Source organism: Anabrus simplex, chromosome 1, assembly GCF_040414725.1.
Source record: "Anabrus simplex isolate iqAnaSimp1 chromosome 1, ASM4041472v1, whole genome shotgun sequence".
Taxonomy (NCBI): domain Eukaryota; kingdom Metazoa; phylum Arthropoda; class Insecta; order Orthoptera; family Tettigoniidae; genus Anabrus; species Anabrus simplex.
In genome coordinates, this window is record NC_090265.1 from 1089646039 (window position 1) to 1089668992 (window position 22954).

At 37.9% G+C, this 22954-nt stretch overlaps 1 protein-coding gene across 1 annotated transcript in view; it reads left to right on the plus strand.

Annotated features, from left to right (window-relative positions):
• Positions 1–7916: 7916 nt before the first annotated feature.
• LOC136876388 (mite allergen Der f 7) overlaps positions 7917–22954 on the plus strand; it is a 37078-nt gene continuing 22040 nt past the window's right edge. Inside the window, exons 1-2 of the mRNA XM_067150302.2 lie at positions 7917–8045; positions 16316–16448. Of these exons, the coding sequence (XP_067006403.1) occupies positions 7975–8045; positions 16316–16448 (204 nt within the window). The 5' untranslated portion in view covers positions 7917–7974. The remainder of the gene's footprint in view (positions 8046–16315; positions 16449–22954) is intronic.

Sequence of the window (22954 nt, forward strand, 5' to 3'; positions counted from 1 at the left end):
ATATACTGAGTTTGTGGTGGCATCCAGTTGAAGAGCTTCCAACTGATCCATGTTGACCTTCAATGTCTCTGATACCCATACATGAATTTCGGCTGCAGATGGACGAGTTTGATTCCGTGGAAAGGTACATTTCAGCGTATTCTTCCTGATTTGTTGCATTGTTTTCCTTACGGGTACTGTTTAAACTTTCACTACTTAAGTAATTTAAGTGTTCAAACGTCACTAAGTGGTACGATACTCTAACACTTGGCTGTTTAACTTCACACGGAGCGCTGTGTAACCGGTCGACCTGCTCTGGCCACTGCTTGGACTGAACTACCCATAGAGTTGGGTCGTTCATGAACTAACTAGTTCATTTGAATGACTCGTTTATTTGAACTAGTACGAGTTCGTTCAAATATTTTGAACGAGTCGTTCACGCGAGCATACGGCATATTAGAGGACGATGTAAGCAAGCACCATCTATCGTAAAACTTACGTACTAGCTCAAGTCCGGCACGGAATACTATCTCTCTTGCGCCTCTCGTGCTGTTGCTAAGATAGCTTTACCTAATTCATTTGAACGACTTCGTTCATTTGAACGAAATGCCGCGAGGGCTGCTTCCATGAAGACAGCACAAATGAACTACCTCGTTCATTTGAACGAAATGCCGCGAGAGCACAAATGAACTACCTCGTTCATTTGAACGAAACATAAGCACGCACGCAAATGGCCAATGGCGTGCCGTGTTAATGATCACATGACAGCACATTTCTCAACTGGTGATGGAGCAGGAAGAAGAGTTATAAAAAATTAGAAAGTTTATCTGTCTCTCGTAGATGCCTTTTCTCCACCTAGGGAGGCTGGCGGCGCCGCTGGGCATTGGGCATCTGTTTTCTGCTCGTGCTAGGCCCTCCGCAAGACGATGAAGTACGAAGTTCATAGAATGTCGTACTAGCCGCCTAGCTTTGTAACTGAGTGCATGTTGGTTCGAGTCCGGTCCTATGCAAGATACTGCAACCATACCACCCACGCCTTTTTAGTCTAGAGTCAAATGCCACCTCATCTAGAAAACGAAGAAAAAAAAACTTCAAAGTGATGGGTGAGCAAAAGCTATTTCGACCATGCAAGGATCTATTGCACTCCCCCGTTCCAAAGAATCAAACCAATGGCCTCCCAGGGCCATGGTGCGTTCGCGACAAAAGACCATAATATAACACATAACTAACTTAAAGGCATAAATGAACGGAGGGAAATTTAGGATGCAATATTTTTCCGGCAAAATGACAATCAAAGAAAAGTTTAAAAACCTATTTATTATTCCTTGATAAAATTACGAATAATTGAACTTATCCCTGAATAATTATACTATAACGAAAATAAAATATACAATGTTCGATGGACTAAATACAAATTTGGAGATGTCACTCCTTTCATTAAGAAAATATAATAATTCATGTTTGTTAATATTTATCGATTAAATGTCGAAGTTGTTTGTTCCATTCCCTTTTTGACATGACAATAAGTGTTACATTAAATAATCGGTACAAAATCATTTTTAAGAACAGAAATATCCTTGTAAATGCGACGGTTCTTATTACAAGCCTTCTTCACTATTAGAAGAAACAATTATCTATGCGGAAAATTGGAGACAACTGGGAGTGGTCGCCTAACTAATTATTATTTATTATTTACATATTTTACGCCCACATTGGAGCACTGAAATCAATACATTTGAGATAATTTCTTCTTCTTCTTCTTCTCCCAGAACTTTTTCATCCTCTCCGACCTGAAAGCCCTTTGTGTGTCCGATATAGTATATTGTTTCCGTTCAACTGCTTTTAGTTTGAGACTTATGCTTTTGTTCTTCAAAATCCTCTTCTCTTTTCTGTCTTTGATTTGTTGCCGAGTTATACCCAATTCTTCCAAATCGTCCTGAACTTCTTTGAACCAATTATTATTGATTTTATTCTTCAAAAAGTAATCGAATAGTTGTTTCAATATCCTGGTGTCTGCTAATCTTGATATGTGACAGAAAAAGGAAATTCTTCTTTTACGCATTGTAGATATTATTGATTCACATTCACGATAGACAATGTTGTTAGGCAACAATCTCCACTGTCCATCAACTTGGTGTTTTTTATTAATAATTGTTCTAAGAATTCTTCTCTCAGTTTTCTTTAATTTGTCTGTTGTAGATTTTACATTTAATTTGAATAAAGTTTCACTAGCATAGGTTGCCTCTGGTTTAACTATGGAATTATAGTGTTTCAGCTTAGCGTTTATCGAAAGAGATTTTTTTATAGGTTGGCCAGGTAAGTCTTTGTGCTTGTTTAAATTTAGTTGTTCTGTGTTCTATTGCTTCTTTTTCATTTGTGTTCCATGTTATTATTTCCCCAAGATATTTGAATTTCTGAACAATTTTAATCTCTTTATTACTGTTCAGCTGAATAACTGGTAAATCAACTTTAAAAGTTGGCATCATTTCTGTTTTTTCAAATGAAATTTGTAATCCCATTTTTTTAGCTATAATTTCTAGTTGTTCAATTTGAAATTTAGCCTCTTCTATTGTATTTGCAAGTAATGCTAAATCGTCCGCAAAAGCAAGGCAGTTGAGTTTAATATTTCTACCGATCTTGATAGTTGGTTGGCATTTCTTGTTCCATTCACGCATAACCTTCTCCAATGCACAATTAAATAACAATGGTGAAAGTCCGTCTCCTTGTCGAAGTCCAGTTCTTATAGTGAATGATTCTGATAATTCACCTCTAAATTTAACTTTTGCCTTCACGGCCGCTTCTTTCCACTTCCCAGACCTTTCCTATCCCATCGTCGCCATAAGACCTTTCTGTGTCGGTGCGACGTAAAGCAAATAGCAAAAAAAAAAAAAAAAAAAAGGAATACGAAGACGTACGCATGTACCATCTGTTGTATAACTTACGTAGTAGCTCGCGTGCGGTACGGAAAACTACCTCTGCTCACGTCGCTAGTGCTGTTGCCAAGAGAGCTCATAATAAACTACCTCGTTCATTTGAACGACGTGCCACGAGAGCTGTTTCGATGAAGACAGCACAAATCAACTACCTCGTTCATTTGAACGACTTCGTTCGTTTGAACGAAATGCCGCGAGAGCACAAATGAACTACCTCGTTCATTTGAACGACAAAATAAGCTCGCACAAAAATGGCCAATGGCGTGCCATGTTACTGGTCACGTGACAGCACATTTCTCATCTGCTCATGAACTACCTCGTTCATTTGAACTAGTTCATTTGAACGACTCAAGGCGATGAACGGTATCAAATTAACTAGTTCAAGCAAATGAACTGACTGGACCCATCCCTAACTACCGTGTGGTCGCGCGATGAGAGAACCTCTCACACAGGGCGCCCGAACTTCTACGAATCTTTGTTCCGACTAGAGGAGAGGATGCTTACCCTTCAAATGTGAATCGCCTTACTCACGACATTTATAAACTCACCTCCCGTGCATCACTGAGAAGTAAACTCGCAATACAAAATAATGTGAGAGAAAATCTCATATAGCGACCACTCGCGGTTTAATCATGGAAAACTGTAGGAATCGGATATATGTAAAAATATGAAACGCATATTCTTGAATTTGAATAGAAAAATCAGTATTTTAATAAGTAAAAACAAATTTATTGTTACTGTTATACAGTATGAATATAAGAAGGCTTATGAATGGAATATGTAAAGGAAAAAGTGTTCACGAAAGTCACATGAGGTGGTGTGAACCCCATGAGTGTAATACCGACTATTCTATTAATATACCTAATAAAGTACATGATGTTTGAAAGGCAGATGTTGTGTCAATGACCCCTTTTATAGAGTTATTCTAAATATTTTGCCATAATTTGAAAATGTTGTAAATATGTGAAACAGTAAATGTCGATGTTGACTTCCTAATTTTAGGACTAAATATAGACTTGGTTTGCCTCTATCTCTATGGATTGGTAATTCAATTAAATAGCTGCTTATAAACGTCATATATCTTAATGTAATTAGTAAAAATATGCAAGCAACGAATTACCTCTCCTAAATCACAAATTCCTTACGCGTGTAGTTCCAAAACTCTTCTAGTTGTACACCACTTCTTCTTCTGTTACCATGTCCTCAATGGATATCGGCTGTCATCAGGGCGATCTGGTTCTTGTTCTCAACAACTCGGAGAAGTGTGGCGATACTGAGCCCATGCCATTCTCGTAGATTACGTACCAACAATGTTCTCCCTCTTCACCTTCCTTCAATGTTACCTTGGAAGAAATGAAATGAAATGGCGTATGGCTTGTTAACCTATTATGGTTAAAATTCACAACCCTGCCGGGAATCGAACCCGGGACCCCTGTGGCCAAAGGCGAACATGCTAAACATTTAGCCATGGAGTCGGACACGTTGTAAGATAAGCTGAAGGAGTCTATGTTTATCATTTCGAATGATACGTCCAAAGTACTCAAGTTTCTTTCGATGTTGTTTATGACCTCTAACTCTTTGTTCATACGTTGGAGTACTTCAGTGCTACCTATTCTGTCAACCTGAGCAGGCATCAGTAGCACCACATCTCAGAGGATCGAAGCTGTTTGGTGGTGATCTCTGTTACGGTCCAAGGCTCGGCACCATAAAATAAGACAGAAAATACATAACACCAAAATAACCGGAGACGGAAATTGATCTTAAAAGTCCCTATTACAAAGAAGTTTACTCATTCTCTTGAATGCATTCCTTGCCTGTTCAATCCGAGACCTAACCTATTCAGATGTGATATAGATAATTATATAGTAAAACGTACCAGTTTAAACCAATTATTAAATATTTTTTTTTTTACATTGTTTCTCAGCGTCGATTTCGTGAAGAACATTGAATTAATATGTTCATTGGCAAATTCAAATATATCCGAACGTGTCTAAAGAATGGTGGGGGGGGGGGTTACCGAGCTCGATAGCTGCAGTCGCTTAAGTGCGGCCAGTATCCAGTATTCTGGAGATAGTAGGTTCGAATCGCACTGTCGGCAGCCCTGAAGATGGTTTTCCGTGGTTTCCCATTTTCACACCAGGCAAATGCTGGGGCTGTACCTTAATTAAGGCCACGGCCGCTTCCTTCCCAGTCCTATCCCTTTCCTATCACATCGTCGCCATAAGACCTATCTGTGTCGGTGCGACGTAAAGCCAATAGCAAAAAAAAAAAAAAAAAATGGGGGGTAAATACCTTTCATTGCTTCAGTGTGCCTATGTAGCTCTATAGGATCTACAGGCTGTACTAAGGAGCAATAGTCAGTTTCCTTTTAGTCATATTTTTAATCACTGTGATATCTGTCATCTTTAACATTGCAACATTGCTGAAATATATAAACAGAACTTGAAAACAGGTGTGGGAAGACCCGTTTATACCCACTTCCTAAACATTAACTCACATTGTATTTGCAACGTGAAGGAGTGCAATGTCAAATCACTGAAATGCATTAGGTATATTTGAATTTCCATTACTGTTAAGGGGTGTGGACTACAACTCCCCAATTGTACTTGGTGAGACAGTGGTGCAATGATAACACGTTAGGATGTGGTACTCATCCGTACAATGTCGCCACCTCAAACTGCAACACATTGTTAAATCCTGTGCGGTATGGAGGGAATGCGACCCTGAGGAATTGTAGTGCATGCATGCTTCTTGTAACGCGAAGGTTAGTTAGTCCACAGTTCAAGTTCGCTAGGGGGAGTAGGGCACGTATCTGCCAATCACGTCCCACACATGTCTATTAGGGCTACTGTCAAAGCGTAATGACTTGGAGAGCTTCCCAGGGGATTGATGTAGTGTGAGGACGGGCATTGTTCTAATAAAAAATTCTAAATTGCAACCGTCAAAATCAGTAGGCAACCAATGGATTGACAAATATGTTCACATTCGGTCGAGGAGTCATTGTGACCTAAAAATCATCAAAGGCAATTTCACACGAAAGACACTGTCTTCCCGGATTATAATACCTGAGATTGGATTCATATGCCTCTTAACAATGAGACTGGTGGGCACTTCCCTCATTCCGGTGCACTATCGGGCACGATTGCGATGATCATTGAGGCCAAGGCAAAAATGTGATTCGTCAGCCCTACGTGACCCTTTCCGACATCATTACAGCCTTAAACGTCGATGACGTCAGGTTACCGGAGTACTAGATGCAGGAGCGCGGGACTGTAAGCACTTACACGTGGACAATTACTTATTTTTGCGTAACGTGTGATGCCACAGTAGCTCGAATTTCCGTTGTTGGTCTGAGGTTTGTCTGGGACGTCCAAATGACGCAGTAATTCCTCCAATTACAATTTGTCTTTACATCGCACCGACATAGGTAGGTCTTACGGCGACGATGGGATAGGAAAGAACTAGGAGTGGGAAGGAAGCTACCGTGGCCTTAATTGAGGTACATCCCCAACATTTACCTGGCGTGCAAATAGGAAACCACGGAAAACCATCTTCAGGACTGCCGACAGTGGGGTTTGAACCCCCTATCTCCCGCATGCAACTTCATAGCTGCACGCCCCAAACCGCACGGCCAACTCGCCTCGGTGGTGATTCTTCCGCACTGTTGTCTGTCCGGTTGGTCCTATCCCATTGCGATCCATTAACATAACCACTGCTGCCATACACGTTGCGCCGTAGATGTATTTCGCCCAACACGTGCACCTACAGACCAATTATCTGGGCACTCTTAACTGGTCACAGTTGTCGGCGTACTGCTTTTGTCCGTCGCCGAAGCGTGTTTCACAAGCGAAAACTTTACATCACTGCTCCTCGCGGACTACATTATAACTAAGCTCTACTGTGATCCTCATACAGGAGGTGTTTCGTCCATGACATATAAGGTGGGGAGAGCGGGAGAAACAATCCGATTAGCCTGAAAACTGTATCGTTCGCTTACCTATCCAGCACCATTTCACACCCGCTATATCAATACGAATGATCTACTCCTTCATGCTGTTGTAATTTACAATTGCCCTAGTGAACGACGGCGGAAAATTTAACTCTAACGATGCATCAGGATTTCCCTTTTGCTCTTAGCGTTAGCAGATCTGATAAATTAGATGTTCGAATGTAAACCATTCAAAGTTATCGCTTAAATAGACGGAGTACATAACCATTTTCATTGTGGCTGAAAGGGTAACGCACTCGCGCGTAGATCATTCTACAGAAATGGATGTTGCACTCATGTACAAACAACACGAATATCTCGTTTCGAATTCAAAGGTAGTCCAACAATCTGACCTATTCCTAACTCGTTAGGAACAATTATATTGTGTATGAATAGTTTGTTGTGGCCATTTCTCATGGTCTCATGATTATGGTAAGGTAGTTAAAGCAGTGAAAGAAGAGTGTTTTTTAACGAAGTTCAGAATTGTATAACGAAATTAAATCATGATCCAGAGGAAAATGGTACAAACCAAGAGATTCGCACACAGAAACAAGGGTGCACATTTGTATGAGTTCGGATAACGGAAAATCAAGGACATGATCATTCGACGACCAAACAAACAACGGTTGTACAGTACTTCACTGCCTTTGAATTGGAACGTTATTACGATTATTTAAACTTCTGACCGGTAGGAACAACTACTAGATTGTTCGTGGTACTGCTCATGTTGAAAAGTATTGTACGTTTTGTAGTGTTATTCGTAATAGAATATTATCTGGCTACATAAAAATAACAACTAAACTCATATCACAGCTTACATCTTGATAACCATGACCGTTATCAAATTAATGACATTTTCACGTGTTAACCTTCACAATCGCAATAGTTTTCAGGTGGTCCACTTGAACGTACACGAAGTCAACTTGATACGTACAATCAGTGTCAGAAGATGTCACAAACATGCCGATATCGATGCCATCCTCCTCAATACATGTTACGTAACGTGTAGTGTATAAAGACTACAAAGTGTCTTTCTCCAGTAGTGAGCTGTACATAGTTCTGTTGAGTGTAGCCATGAGGTCCATATTGTTTGTGGTATTGGTGTTCGCAGCTGGCCATCATGTGTCAGCTTCAGTTATAAAAAGGTAGAATTCCGATCTATAAGAAATATACATCTTAGATTTTATAGCATTAATTTCAAATTGTTTGTCGAATTCCAAATTACTAACACTGAAATAGAGGCATATAGAACTAGAACATTTTATGCATTTCTGGAACACAACATTTAGGTGTTACATAGAGAAAACCAGGATAAAATACTCAAATATATAATGAAGCCTCTGGTAAATGACCATTTATTGCATGCGATAGTATAGATACTGAATAGGTTCAAAGAATGTTACTCCATATGCTTCCACAAAATTTTCGTAAATTCAGGTTCGTCTAATGAATATAATATCTAGGAAAGAATCGTTGGTTTATGTACTGTATCAAGAAGTGAAATCACCCTAGTACTCATTCTAACATGAACTTAACAGTAAGGATGATATTTTTTTAACTTCATCCGTACTAAAAATGGTTGTAGTTGGTGCTGCTGCTGCTGCTGCTACCTTTGGTATTAATGAATAATTTTCGGCGATTGGGTTTTTGTAGCCAACAAATGTGATGTCAATCTGATGACGAATGTACTAGCACTATTTTATACGTCCTTGCGCAGGGTAATTCCTAAGAGTGCGTCCCCATTTCGATTAATAGCGTAGCCAATATTATACTCGTATCATTCGAACGCGGACTTTTAGACTGTAACAGGTTAGAATGAAAATTTATGTAGCGCGTATCAAGTTCTGACTAGTCCGCTTTACGGTTTTGTAGGGAGAATTTGCATAATGTGTAAGGTTCTAATGAGCCTTACACCTTATGTTTATGCTTATCTCATTGCACACCAATTGAGCAGACTAGACGATATTTTCTACTCTCTTAAATAAGATTGCATTCCGACCTATCACAGCCTGAAAATCAGGACTCAAGTTATACATAAATTAGCAAGATACCGGTGCTTCGCTACGGTATTATAATGAAATATAGAATTGAATGCTTATTTTTTAAAATATATAATCCGCCGAAATTCGCTATCTGATTTGTTTTCTAATAGATTACGGCAAGTTTCCTCCCATTTTTCAATCTTTCGTTCCAGCAATCTATTTCGTACTTCCCGGGCTAGATCCAGGTATTCCACCCGATCAGTTGGGTCCCTAAATCTTTGCCATCTTTTCCTATAAGCATTTTTAATATGGATCAAATCCTTCAGGAGATCTAGCGTGGTGTTGTCTTGGGTGCCTTGGCGATACTGAACCCGCGGCCGGACTGCATTCTTAGTCATTACCCGTCTAGGACCCGTTTCCAGCGTGGTCCGCACATTTGACGACGGACCAGAATATTATTATTATTATTATTATTATTATTATTATTATTATTATTATTATTATTATTATTATTATTATTATTATTATTATTATTATTATTATTATTATTATTATATATGTTCTGGACCCCACAGCAAGATGCAAGACAGCTACTTGGCGGTAAATTACATCTGCTGCCATTGTCATTGTTGAGAATGTGACCAGCACCATTGTTGCGCGTAGGCAAGTGTGCGGGATTTCTGGCGATACGAATGACATACTTCCGTGCATTATTGACCTTATTATAAAGGTGAACAATTGGACGGTCAATCTCATTGCTATCGTTTATTTCAAATGTTTTTAAATTTTTATTTATATGCCAGGAGAATCTACTGTAATCTAAGAACGTTCTCCGAAGGAAAAGATGGCTCTTGAAAACGAACCCAGAAAAGATTAAAAATGATCGGTTTATGATCAGAATAAGTACATCGAAGATCTACAGCCTGTTTCCAGTCATTCGACAGGGTCAGGAATGGAATGAATAAATAGGAATTGTGCCGGCTGCCGAAACCTTTCGCACTCCTCTGGGGCAATGATTAATGAATGACAAATGAAATGAAATTATACTGGACAACGTTGCTGGTATGAATGATGACAGGGAAAACCGGAGTATCCGGAGAAAAACCTGTCCCGCCTCCGTTTTGTCCAGCACGAATATCACATGGAGAGACCGGGATTTCAACCACGGAACCCAGCTGTGAGAGGCCGGCGCGCTGCCGCCTGAGCAACGGAGGCTCCTTATAAATAAATTATGAACAGTAAAATCAATTGGTCTCACCTCCGTTTACACCCCACCGCCCTTAAGTTTATTTAACACACATCCCCCCCTCCCAAAAAAAACTAAAAAAAGGCGTGTTTCTTTATGTTTAAAGGAAATTCCAAACACCAATGTTCACGTCTATTACCTTCAGTTTTGACATAAAAATAATTCACTTTTTTCACTTTCACACTCCTCTCCCCCTCCCCTAAGTGAATTTGCCGGCAAAAATACTTGTTTCTTTAATAGTAAAGGATCTTCTAAATACCAATTATCACGACTCTAACTTCTTCAGTTTTTGATTTATGTGTCCTCATGAAAGGAATTCAATTCCTTTTCACTCCCGCCCCCAAGATGGTTTCGCCCCCCCCCCCAAAACGGGGTTTTCTTTGTTTCTAAAGGAGAACCAAATACCAATTTTCACGTCTGTAGGCCCTAACAACTTTAGTTTTTATTAGATGTTAGTATTCTCATACAATTAAGTCAATTAATTTTAAATTCTTCCCTTCCCATTCATTGGATTTTCCGAGAATAGCTGTTCCTTTACTTTTAAGGCAAATTCCAAATATCAAATTTCACGTCTGTAACATCTTCATTATTTAGATAACAGTAGCCTAATTAAAAGAATTCAACGCCATTTTCAGTCACTTTTATCCCCCCCCCCCCCGTCTACCCAAGTGGTATTTCCGAAAAATAAAAATACACGTTTCTTTATTTCTAATAGAGATTTAAAAAAACCATTTTTCACTTCTGTAACATGTTAAGTTTTTTGAGATATACTGTATGAATTCTCATTTTAGTTCCCCTTAAGAGGAGTTTCCAAAAACAAATCACCTATGTTTCTTTACATTTACAGGAGATTCCAAATTCCACTTTTTACGTCTGTAACATTCTACTTTTCTCAGATATTCTGTAGATGTAGTCTTTCAAAAAATGCGCCCCCATTTGTCACTCCTGTTTAACCGCCATTAATTGGATTTTATAAAAACAAAAAAATACGTGTTTCTTTTTTAAAGGATATACCATATACAAATTTTCAGTTCTGTAACATCTTCAGTTCCTGAATTATGTGTACCCTCATTAAAGGCATTCAACCATTCAACCCATTATTCACCCTTGTAACCCCTCCTATTGGGATTTACAGGGGAAAAAAAGTGTTCCTTTATTTTTAAAGCAGATTCTAAATATCATTTTACATGTGCAAACTTTTAAAGTTTTGATATGTAGATACACTAATTTTAAAATTCCAAACATTTTCACCCCCCCCCCCACTATTTGGATTTTCCAAAAGCAAAAGATAAAAGTTTCTTTATTCTTAAAGGAGAACCCAAATACCAATTTTCAGGTCTGTAATATATTCAGTTTCTGAGATTCAAGTATCCTCATTGAAGATATTCAACCCCTGTTTCACCCCTCCTATTGGAATTTTCCTAAAACAAAAAATAAATGTTTTTTTATTTTTAAAGGAGATTCTAAATAAATAAAAATTACACCTGTAAACTTTTAAAGTTTTAAGATGTAGATACACTCATTTTAAAAATTCACCCCCATTTTCAACCCCCCCCCATTATTTGGATTTTACAAAAACGAAAAAATACCTCTTGCTTTATTTTTAAAGTAGATCCCAAATACCAATTTTCAGGTCTGTAATATCTTCATGCTCTGAAATATAAATAGCCTCATTAAAGGCATTCAACCCATTTTTCACCCTTTTCCACCCTTCCTACTGAGATTTTCCAAAAACAAAAATATACGTGTTTCTTTTTTTTTAAAGGAGATTCTAAATACCAATTTTTACATCTGTAAACTATTAAAGTTTTAAGATGTAGATACACTCATTTTAAAAATTCACCCCCATTTTCAGCCCCCATTATTTGGATTTTCCAAAAACGAAAAAATACCTGTTTCTTTATTTTTAAAGTAGATCCCAAATACCAATTTTCAGGTCTGTAATATCTTCAGGTTCTGAAATATAAATAGACTCATTAAAGGCATTCAACCAATTTTTCACCCTTTTCCACCCTTCCTACTGAGATTTTCCAAAAACAAAAATATACGTGTTTCTTTATTTTTAAAGGAGATTCTAAATACCAATTTTTACATCTATAAACTTAAAAAGTTTTGAGATATAGATACACTCATTTTAAAAATTCACCCCCTTTTCACCCCCCCCCCATTAATTGGATTTTCCAAAAAAAAGTGTTTCTTTATTTTTAAAGGAGATCCCAAACACCAATTTTCAGGTCTGTAATATCTTCAGTTTCTGAGATATAAGTATCCTCATTGAAGGCATTCAACCCCTTTTTCACCCCTTTTCACCCCTCCTATTGGGATTTTCTGAAAATAATACGTGTTTCCTTATTTTTAAAAAAGATTCTAAATACCAATTTTTACATCTGTACACTTTTAAAGTTTTGAGATATAGATACACTCATTTTAATATTTCACCCCCCTTTTCACCCCCCTTAGCGACGGAATATCCAAAAATCCTCTCTTAACGAGTACCTACATCTTAATATGAATGTATCCCCGAAATTACATTTCTTTATGTCCAGTAGTTTTTGCTCGGCGATGATGAATCAGTCAGTCAGTCAGTCAGTCAGTCAGGACAAGTTATTTTATATATATAGAAGATAGATATATACACCAGGTGGCTCTCTAGCCCCAAATTTTTTAATGATACGTGTCCCGCCTGCACCAAAGATGAATGGGATGCCTAGGCGCTGATTTTCAAAGGAGCGCTACAACGAGCTGTATTTCGGATGTGAAACAAATAGCAGTCATTTTACTACACACGTTCTGTGACAGGGTGCATTTATAAACACTCAAATGATGCCGAAAAAAAGTTTATTAATTTATGCTCGTATAGAGATTCCACTCCACCAAAACCATACCTGTATGTGCCTTGAACGGTTCATAAGCTTTTAATGAGAAATAAGTGTATAGAAGGCAAGCGGCTGTTTGGAAACTCCTGCGCATACAGTCTGCAAGCTTCGGCTGCATTCCATTCAGATTCTCCGTAGATTAAAATCATCCTTGTGTATTCGTCGTTGATAAAGACACCAGCCAACGTCGATGTGTTGACAGTAACTGTATTGATACACTATCAAATACCAGCACACTACTGAGCGTTCGAAAACGCTGCTTGTTGATGATGATGATGATGATGGTTGTTGCTTAAAGAGGCCTAATATCTAAGGTCATCGGCCCTGTTCGAAAACGACGCTTACTAACGCATGGGGGAGCATTTAACGGATAGTGCTTAGGAACATGCAGCGAATGACTGTCCGGTTATCTCTTAATATTCTGACGTAAATAACCTGTAGGCAGTAATATTCCTGTGAAGATCAGTTGTTAGACAGTGATTTAAGAGGAAGTACAAATAGACAACCATCCTCTATTAACACTAATCAGAGAAGAAAACATTGGAGGGGTCTGACACTTCGAAAAATGAAGGTATCGGCCAAAGGAAGACAAGGGCCATGAAGGGCGTGAAAATGAAAAACTCCCTAGGCCTCGCAACTTGATGTCGTCGGGGTCTTAAAATAACATGTGTTGTCCAAATGAAGTCGGATAGGATAGGCGAAAGTGAGGAGCGTGACACAAGTAAGTGAATGCAATGGCAGGACTCAGCTAAGGGCCCGTGGTCACTTACACACGCTCCCTAGGGCCCCTTTTAGTCGCCTCTTAAGACAGACAGGGGATACCGTTGGTGTTATTCTACTGCCCCACCCACAGAGGGATCAGTTTTCGGGCATCCCATTCATAATTAGTGCATGCGGTACACTTAGAGGGAATCGGGTAATATGGAATAGTCGGCCAATATGGAATACCACAATATCTTGCCTGTAACGTACTCCTCTCAGGTGGAAACTCGTCGAATTACGGTAAATGTTCTCATGATGCTTTGTATTCAGTTTCGACATGCTCGTGAGTGAGGTTAGTGCGTGGAGCAAGAATCTTTGTTTTTCATATTTGAGAAGCTTTTGCAGGTAATTCTTTTAAACCTTTTATCAATTACTAAAACTGAGTTTAGTCCTGGGAAATCCAATGTTACATATTGTACAAGAGTTGCTTATATTGCTACACTAGTGTAACTTCCTTGTTGTGCAAAGTTTATGGCATGACGAATCCTTTAATTCAAACATGGGTTGTCGGGATATACGGAATACTGTTTTAGTTTCAAAGTAAAATGACGTTTAAAATCAATTAAAATTAATTGCATTAATCCTGGTATATTATAACAGTTAATTACCTATAGATCTCAGTTTCTGCATCTGTGACTTTTGTCACTGAATGAACAAGTGACTGTAAAAAGAAAACTCTGTATAATTAGTGTATACAGATTATTATTTAAGTTAATTACCAATTTCATTCTTTCGATTTTTTAAAATTTCTGTACGTCCACCTGTAAGAACATTCCTAAAATATAACTGAAAGAATTTATTGAAGCTGTATTTTAATTAACATATTATTTACCCTACTATTCCATATCAGCCGACTATTCCGTATTACCCACCAAGTGCAACTTTTTGAAAGAAATAATTTTGACGTGAAGACAATAACAATTTACAGTTTAAAAATATAGAGAATCTTGGCTAATTATTTGAATTTTCAAACAATATTTATTTATATTTCATAACTGATTTCTGTAAGAAGTTATACTGCCAAAAGTAAATGGTATTCCATATTATACGACTCTCCTCTAGTAGAAAGCACTGCGCTGATGGGCCACATAGCATATATATAATTCCCACCATCTCAGATCATGAGGTCAGAGCATCAAAAGAAAATTGTTTCCTTCACAAGAAATACTCGTAATTACGTTTAATAATAATAATAATAATAATAATAATAATAATAATAATAATGATAATAATAATAACAGTATTAATAATAATAATTAGGGACATGATGCTTAGAGACCTTCTGTTCAGAGATTTTCAGGTTTGATTCCTCGTCGGACTTTAATGATAGCCGCGTCAAGTGAATTCCTCTGGGACGGGAACTAGGTATTGGCGCTTTTGTCTGATTACACACCTCCTCATGTATACATACGAAACAACACACCGCCAACCATCACGGACAAGTGTAATATGGAATACTCCCCTCCACATAGATTTGGTGCCTGGAAGGACATCTGGCCGTAACACCAGGTCAAATCTGTATGCGGAGCCATTCTAAAATAATGAGGAAATGGCCAAGAAGAAGAGAAATAGGGGACATGGTATGATCATTCGCTTCTCATCAAGATGACCACGGAGCGAATTCCGGTCAATGCATTTAGCGTTTTTTAAATGGATAGCCGCTTCTTCATAGTTCAGGTTCCACGTAAAAGTTTTGATCCTATACCTATGTGCTATAATCACAATTTGAACTGTCGCGTACAAGTAAAAGCTTGCTTAATAATAATAACACCTTTTGCCTCCTGATCCACGCCCAACTAGACGATTTGTGTACCAAATTCTACTTTCCCTTCGCACTAATAGACTGTCAGTTAATTACAGTCAGCGCTGCAACCTGCGAAACGCATCTCTATGTAGATAATCTACAGTATAATGTGGAGAGAATGGGATGAGTAAACAGGTAACGGGCTAATCGGAAATCTTCTACGAGACAGCATGGACAACGTGACCTGCCATGAATTTTCTCGTCTTAAAAAATCCAGCGAAGTCAGTCGAGATTGAATCCACGACGTTGAGTAAAGTATGCGAATCGGTCGACCATTGCCTCTCGATGGAAAATGTGCCGGTAACTTGGAAAAAAGTATTTTAGTAAAATGATATAGCTTATGTGGGTTGCCTCACGTGGCAGGCGGATTCGTATGGAAGGGAAGTCAAAGGTAAATCACAATATGCTTGAATATTATTGCGTGTTTTATCACAACCGATGTTCAAAATAGCCCTCTACCTGTAACACACACACACACACACAATATATATATAACTGTTCTCATAATTCATTCCTTGTATACCCTGAGCAATTCACATGGTCCTCACATAACCCCTGCAGCATTGAGCAACTTCTCGACCTTTCGTCATTGCGGGTAGTTGTTTTGTGCATCACACTGAAAGCCCCTACGGCGGACTAGGTAGACTACCCACTCTACTGTGGTTTATGTGTCGGCGTTCGGTACAAAGTGTTCTACATTTGGAAATGAATGAATCAAACTATTGAAATAATCTTTCTAACGCAGGCACAGTTCTCTTCTGACAACTGGCAACATGAACGAGTACTTCGACACTCTTGTGGTGAAGCTGGGGTCGTTCTTCAAGAACAGTGGTCTAGATCCTCTGCCCGTTCCCGATGCAGGCAGGAGTGTCAGCTTCGTAAGTAGGATCATGATTTTATATTTCAGTACTAAAATGATGCTTTTCTCAAAGTTAACGGACTTTTCTGCCTGATCCTTGGCCCAGTTGATTGCGTAAGCACACTCACACACATACCACATTCCCTCAGTGATCGAACAAAATCAATAAACATGCAGAGTGATATCCTACCATACCAAACATGCCAAAGAAAGAAGGAAGAAATTATGAGAGATCTCTTGAGGAAAATTAATATTTCACTATTTCATTACGTAAAGAAATTGTAATTAACTTTACTAACTCGTATTTCTTAATCCTGCTTTTTAAGTTCCAACTCACTCTCCCACATTTTCATATATTTAAAAAAAAGAATTTCACAAGTGGAGATGAAAAAAAGAACAAAGGAGGACATGTATTCAATCTACATTTCGAATTATATTAAACTAGCAGTTACCCGCGGCTTCGCTCGCGTCGATTTCATAATTTGATAAAAGTAATCGTTCCTCAGCACTGTACTAAGACATTATCTGAAAGTCCCTAAAGTATAAAAACTCACCGAAAATAGAGATTCATTTAACCCAGAAACTCCTTGTAAATCACGTTTGAGGTATGCCTTTTGGAGCTAAGACGACCATGTGGCACAGAAATGTACATGTGAGAAACAGTCTTGTCTCAAGTCGAAAAAATACACGTTTCTTCATTTTTAAAGGAGATTCCAAATACCAAATTCCATGTCTGTAATATTTTAATTTTTTGAGTTATAAGTATCCTCATAGAAATAATTCAACTCACTTTTCAACTTCCTTTCACCCCCCGTTAAGTGCCTTTTCTGGAAACAAGAACGTAACTGTTCCTGAATTACCATGTTAAGTTCTTGACATATAATGTGGATATACCGATAATAATTTTAAAAATTCACCCGCTTTTTCAATTAATTTCATCCCCTTAAATGGATTTTCCGAAAGGAAAAACATACATGTTTCATTATTTTTAAAGGAGATTCCAAATGCCAGTTTTCGTGTCTGTGCGTCTTTAACACCTTCAGTTTTTGAGATATACGTATTCTCATAAAAATAATTGAAATTCTTCTTCACTTCTTTCCACCCCTCTCCCCCCCTCTTAAGCAGAGTTTCCGAAAACAAAAATTACGTGTTTCTTTATTTTGAAAGGAAATTCAAAATACCAACCATCACGTCGGTGACAGCTTCAGTTTTTAAGATATAAGTATCCTCATGCACGGAATTCAACTCCTTTTTTGCTTATTTTCAAACTCCCTTAAGTCGATTTTCCATAACCAAAAAAGGTGTTTCTTTATTTTTAAAGGAGATTCCAAATACCAGTTTTCACGTCTGTAACATCGTTAAGGATATAAGTATCCTCATATGAAGAAATCAACTAATGCTTCAATTCATTCACGCCCTCCCTCCGTAAGTGGTTTTTCCCAAGACAAAAGGAGCTTTAATTTGAAAGAAGATTCGAAACACAAATTTTCATATTTTTTACATCTTCCGTTTTTGAGATGTAAGTATCCTCATAAAAAGAATTAACTCCATTTTTTGTCGCCCCCACCATCGCCCGTTAATTTGATCACCACCACCCCTCCACTCAAAAATGCGTGTTTTCTTAACTTTTAAAGGAGATTACAAATACCAATTTTCACGTCTGTAACCTTCAGTTTTGGAGATATAAATTTCTCTATAAAAAGAATTCCACGTCTTTCACTTCTTTTCTGATTCCCCCCTTAAGCGAATTTTCCGAAAACAAAAAATACGTGTTTCTTTATTTATAAATTATTTCCCAAATACTATTTATCGCGACTCAAACATCTTCAGTTTTGAGATATATTTATCCTCATAAAAATAATTCAATTCCCCCCCCCATCTCAAATTAATTTTCCCTCCAAAATGCGAGATTCTTTATTTTTAAAAGTTATTCCACCTACCTGTTTAACGTCAGTAATATCTTTAGATTTTTTTAGATGTAAGTTCCCTTATACAAATAATTCAATTAATTCTTCAATTCTTTCACCTCCTTAAGTGGATTTTCCGAAAACAGAAGAATACGTGTTTCTTTATTATATAACGAGATTTCAAATACCAATTTTCACTTCCGCAATATATTACGTTTTGAAATATAAGCATCCTCATACAAAGAATTCAACACATTTTTCAATTCCTTAGCCCCCTTTAAGTGGATTTTCCGAGAAAAAGAAACACACATTTATTTGTTTTTAAAGGACTCCAAATACCAATTTTTACGTCTGTAAACTTTTAAGTTTTTGAGATATAGATATCCTCATTTAAAAATTTCACCTCCTTTTTCACCCCCTTAGCGATGGAATTCGCGAAAATCCTCCCTTAGCTAGCACCTACACTGTAATATAAATGTATCCTCAAAATTTCATTTCTTTATGTCCAGTTTTTTTGGCTCAGTGATGATCAGTCAGTCAGTCAGTCAGTCAGTCAGCCAGTCAGTCAGGACCTGTTATTTTATATATATAGATCTCTGTTCAAATATTCGCCACGAACCTACTACGCTGTCGTAGCAGGTGAAGAGTTTGATACTCCCATGTGGAGCTTCCCAGGTAGCGGATAGGGGGCTTTTAACCAGCTTGCCGGTGGACTTGAGCGAAATAAAATAGTTCTCGCGGACCTAACGAACAAACCACTGTGGGTGGGGGACGCAGACGAAGAAAAAACCCACAGTATCCCCTAACTCTCTTAAGAGGCTACTAAAAGGGGTGACCAACTTTTAATGTTGTGAGTTGGATACACTGCTTATTTTAAATTCATATTCACCCATTCATTATTCACCATCAAGTTTTGAATTAAGGTCAGTGAAAGAGTTTTGGAATTTTAAATTTTATATCTCATTTCGTACCAATAGGGGCCGATGACCTAAATGTTAGGCCCCTTTTAACAACAAGCATCATCATCACCAATAATCGACCGAGCTCGATAGCTGCAGTCGCTTAGGGGGGGACGTATGCGATATTACAGTATAACAGCATTTTTATTATAACTCGGGGCATTTTAGAGTTAGCTTTACCAAACTTTGTATACACATAAATAGGTGCCAGAGGAATGTTTTCCACCAATATGAAAAGATAATATTTAATATTTTTAAAATTCTGAAAATTCAAAATTTGAAAATGTTGTCATGATGTAAGGAACATTTACTCAAAAACTGTCTTTGCTATGAACTTGAACTTTTGTATATAGACTGTAAGAAAGCAGTTGAAAAATTCTCTCGAACAGAATTAGTCAGAATGTTTTTGTTTTTTATAAATTATATTTGCAATTCTAGAAAAAAAAAATTGACCTCTTTTATAGGTATATATAAAATATAATTTCTTTCAGATTTATTTAGGGTATTGTAGACCTAGTTATTTGAAATAACTGTACCAAATTTCAGTAGAATAGCCCTATTAGTTTAGGAGAAAATGTTCCGTATATGTTGCAATATGTAATTTACGGAAAATGAAGAAAGAAAATTTGAAATGTTATTTACCAGAAACAAGCAACTAATGCTGGCCATAACCATATTCCTCTTCTTCTTGTGACTCTTCTAAACTTCTCCTTTTCACCTGTTTCATTTGCCTGGACTCTTTGATGAGCATTTCACCTGATAGTTCAAAAGTAGCAATGCGTTGGTCGTCTATCTTTCCCAGAAATGTCCGCGTGTAAGCACCAGCATCAAAACCAAGCCTTTCAGGGACCTTGATTCTTCCGTTATTTCCATCATTGAACACCAAACATGCATCATATGCAGCAATTTTAACAACGTCAGAAGCAGCAAATGTTGTTTTTGGACACCTTTTCCATATAAACTGGTTGTAACTCTCATTCGCGTTTTGAGTTTTGCCATGGGTGCATTTTTTTAACAGATCTGGGTGTGCTAGAATCCGGAATATGGGCTTGATGGCATTCATTACAGCTTCAGGAAGATTGTGTTTATGTTTATATGATCTTCCTTCTGCCTGTGCTTGTTTATTATTGCACCAGGTTATGCTGCAAAGAGGATGTATTGCATGTTCATCAGTAGAGAGCTTGTGAAAAAATATTGCCCACACTGCTTTTTGCATGGGTTTGACATCTCCAACATTGTCTCTTATGACCTTTCCATAGTAAACCTGCAGACTTTGTATGTCTTTATCTGTGAGCCTGTGTAAGCCTCCGAGTGGTTTCCCATCTTCAACTCACTCACTTACTCCGCTCACTTCAGAAATTGGTTTATAACCTGGCAACAACAACAATTTGCATCTCTGTTTACAGCGGAAGTGGGTTATTCACACACGGCAATACAGCGGAAGTTGTCATAGCCTTCTTGATCGCGCAGTAAGAATTGTCTCAACTTTTGCCCGTCCAAATGGGCAAAATATTTCAGTTTATGTCATGATAACTACCACGAAGGGGGCGTGGCCTTATGCACGTCGAAATAAAATTTTACTTTTGACACACTTGTAGGCTGAATATCATCACGAAACTTTGGAAATATATTGTCAACCTATCTAACTAAATGATAACACTGTTTTCAAATAATCGCATTTTTGACCCAACATCGCATACGTCCCCCCTTAAGTGCGGCCAGTATCCAGTAATCGGCAGATAGTGGGTTCGAACCCCACTGTGGGCAGCCCTGAAGATGGTTTTCCGTGGTTTCCCATTTCCACACCAGGCAAATGCTGGGGCTGTACCTTAATTAAAGGCACGACCGCTTCCTTCCCACTCCTAGGCCTTTCCCATCCCATCGTCGCCATAAGACATACCTGTGTCGGTGCGATGTAAAGCAAATAGCAAAAAAAAAAAAAAAAAAAAAAGCTTCAATAATCGCACCCTGAAACAAATTATAGAGTAGTTCGTGTCGTTCAGACATAAGAACATATTCAAAAACTTACTGGTGTGTGCTAATTTTCTACCGTACGATCTACTTTCAATAAGGCATTAGAACAATAAAAAGGAAAGCAATCCAAGTATCCCATTCGTTAAGCAGAATCACAATTTGGGGAATATAATTGTAATCGACCTCATTTATTGTATATGGTGTAATTTCCAAGTATAATATAATTTCGTGTGGCTATTCTTAGCCTGGTGCATCCCTTCTACGGCAAACCCTCCAGCGAGGACGGGCGGTATCTGCCGTGTATGCGGACTGCGTGTTTTTGTAGTGGAATGTAGTGTTGCGTGTGGTGTGTGAGTTGGGGAGTACACACACCCAGTCCTCAAGCCAGGGGAAATAACCATTTAGGGTTAAAACCTTCAACACACCGGCTATAGAACCCGAGGCCCTCTGAGCCGAAGGCGACTACGCTGACAATTCGGCCAAGGATCCAGGAAATTCCCAAGTAATTTGAGATGATCCGCCGCGACATCATTCTTCCTAATCCTCCGTTGTTACATCATCACTATCTTCAGCCTATCGATTAACAAAAGAGTTGTCCTCAAAACCGACGAGTGAGCTTCTGTGAGAATTTCCTCAATAACGGTGGGATATATCAGCCTCTGAAGATTTAAACTGCCATATCTTTTCAAATTTGGTCTCTTGATTTGAGTAATTTCGGCCAGCTTGGATGTGTTTAGAGATGTGAGTAGGGAAGTCCTTCTCTTCCATTAAAATTATTCCTTTGTACCGGCTGTCAGAAAAAGGCTGTTCAGAAATCAAACGTTCAGTGATCCCAAGTTAAGTTGCTATGCGATGACGTCACTCAAACACGTGAAAATTATTTGTAGAATAACATATCCTTTTAAATGTTATAAGAGAGCAAACATTTTAGATCAAAGTGGTTAAATGTAGCTCGTATTATGTCTTAATTATCAAATATTATCGTTCTAGATATGAATTTTTAGAGAGTATGAACTAAGTATTATGGGGATTTTCGAACCCAGTTTTAGAACATATATCCTTGATGTCATTATATTAGTTATAAATTCAAAAGTTTCCGAAAATAAAATAGTCTATGATTAAGATGCATAATGTTAGAAATGCAGTGTGAGTAATGACGACATGACGAATTTCATGTCTGAGAAATCAACAGTGTTTTGTACACAACAGGATCAAAGAACGCAATTAAGGGACTGTTTATCAGATTATACGTTTACTTTCTGTGATCCTGAAGAGACTCTCCTGACATCATGATCACCATTCATGGATACTAGATATTAATCCTAGTGAATATTTGTAAACAAGGTATTAGAGTGTTAACTACTGAGTTTAAATTCCTTAATTCTGTCATGGAAAGGGAAAGGTGAATCCTGATCTGAATGAACGGGAAGTCGTTAACGAAAGATGTATGTGACGCTACACCCTCTGAAACGACATAGGGACATTTTGCCACGAGACGTAAAGATAAAACTACTCCAAACTTTGATACTACCAATACTTGACTACTGCGACATTGTCCTCATTGATGCGACCCGTGAACAAACTATGAAACTTCAACGAGCATTGAACTCTGGTCTTCGATTTGTTTTTAACTTGAGTTACAATTCTCACATAACCCTTAGCTGCAAATTTCTTTCCTGGCTGAA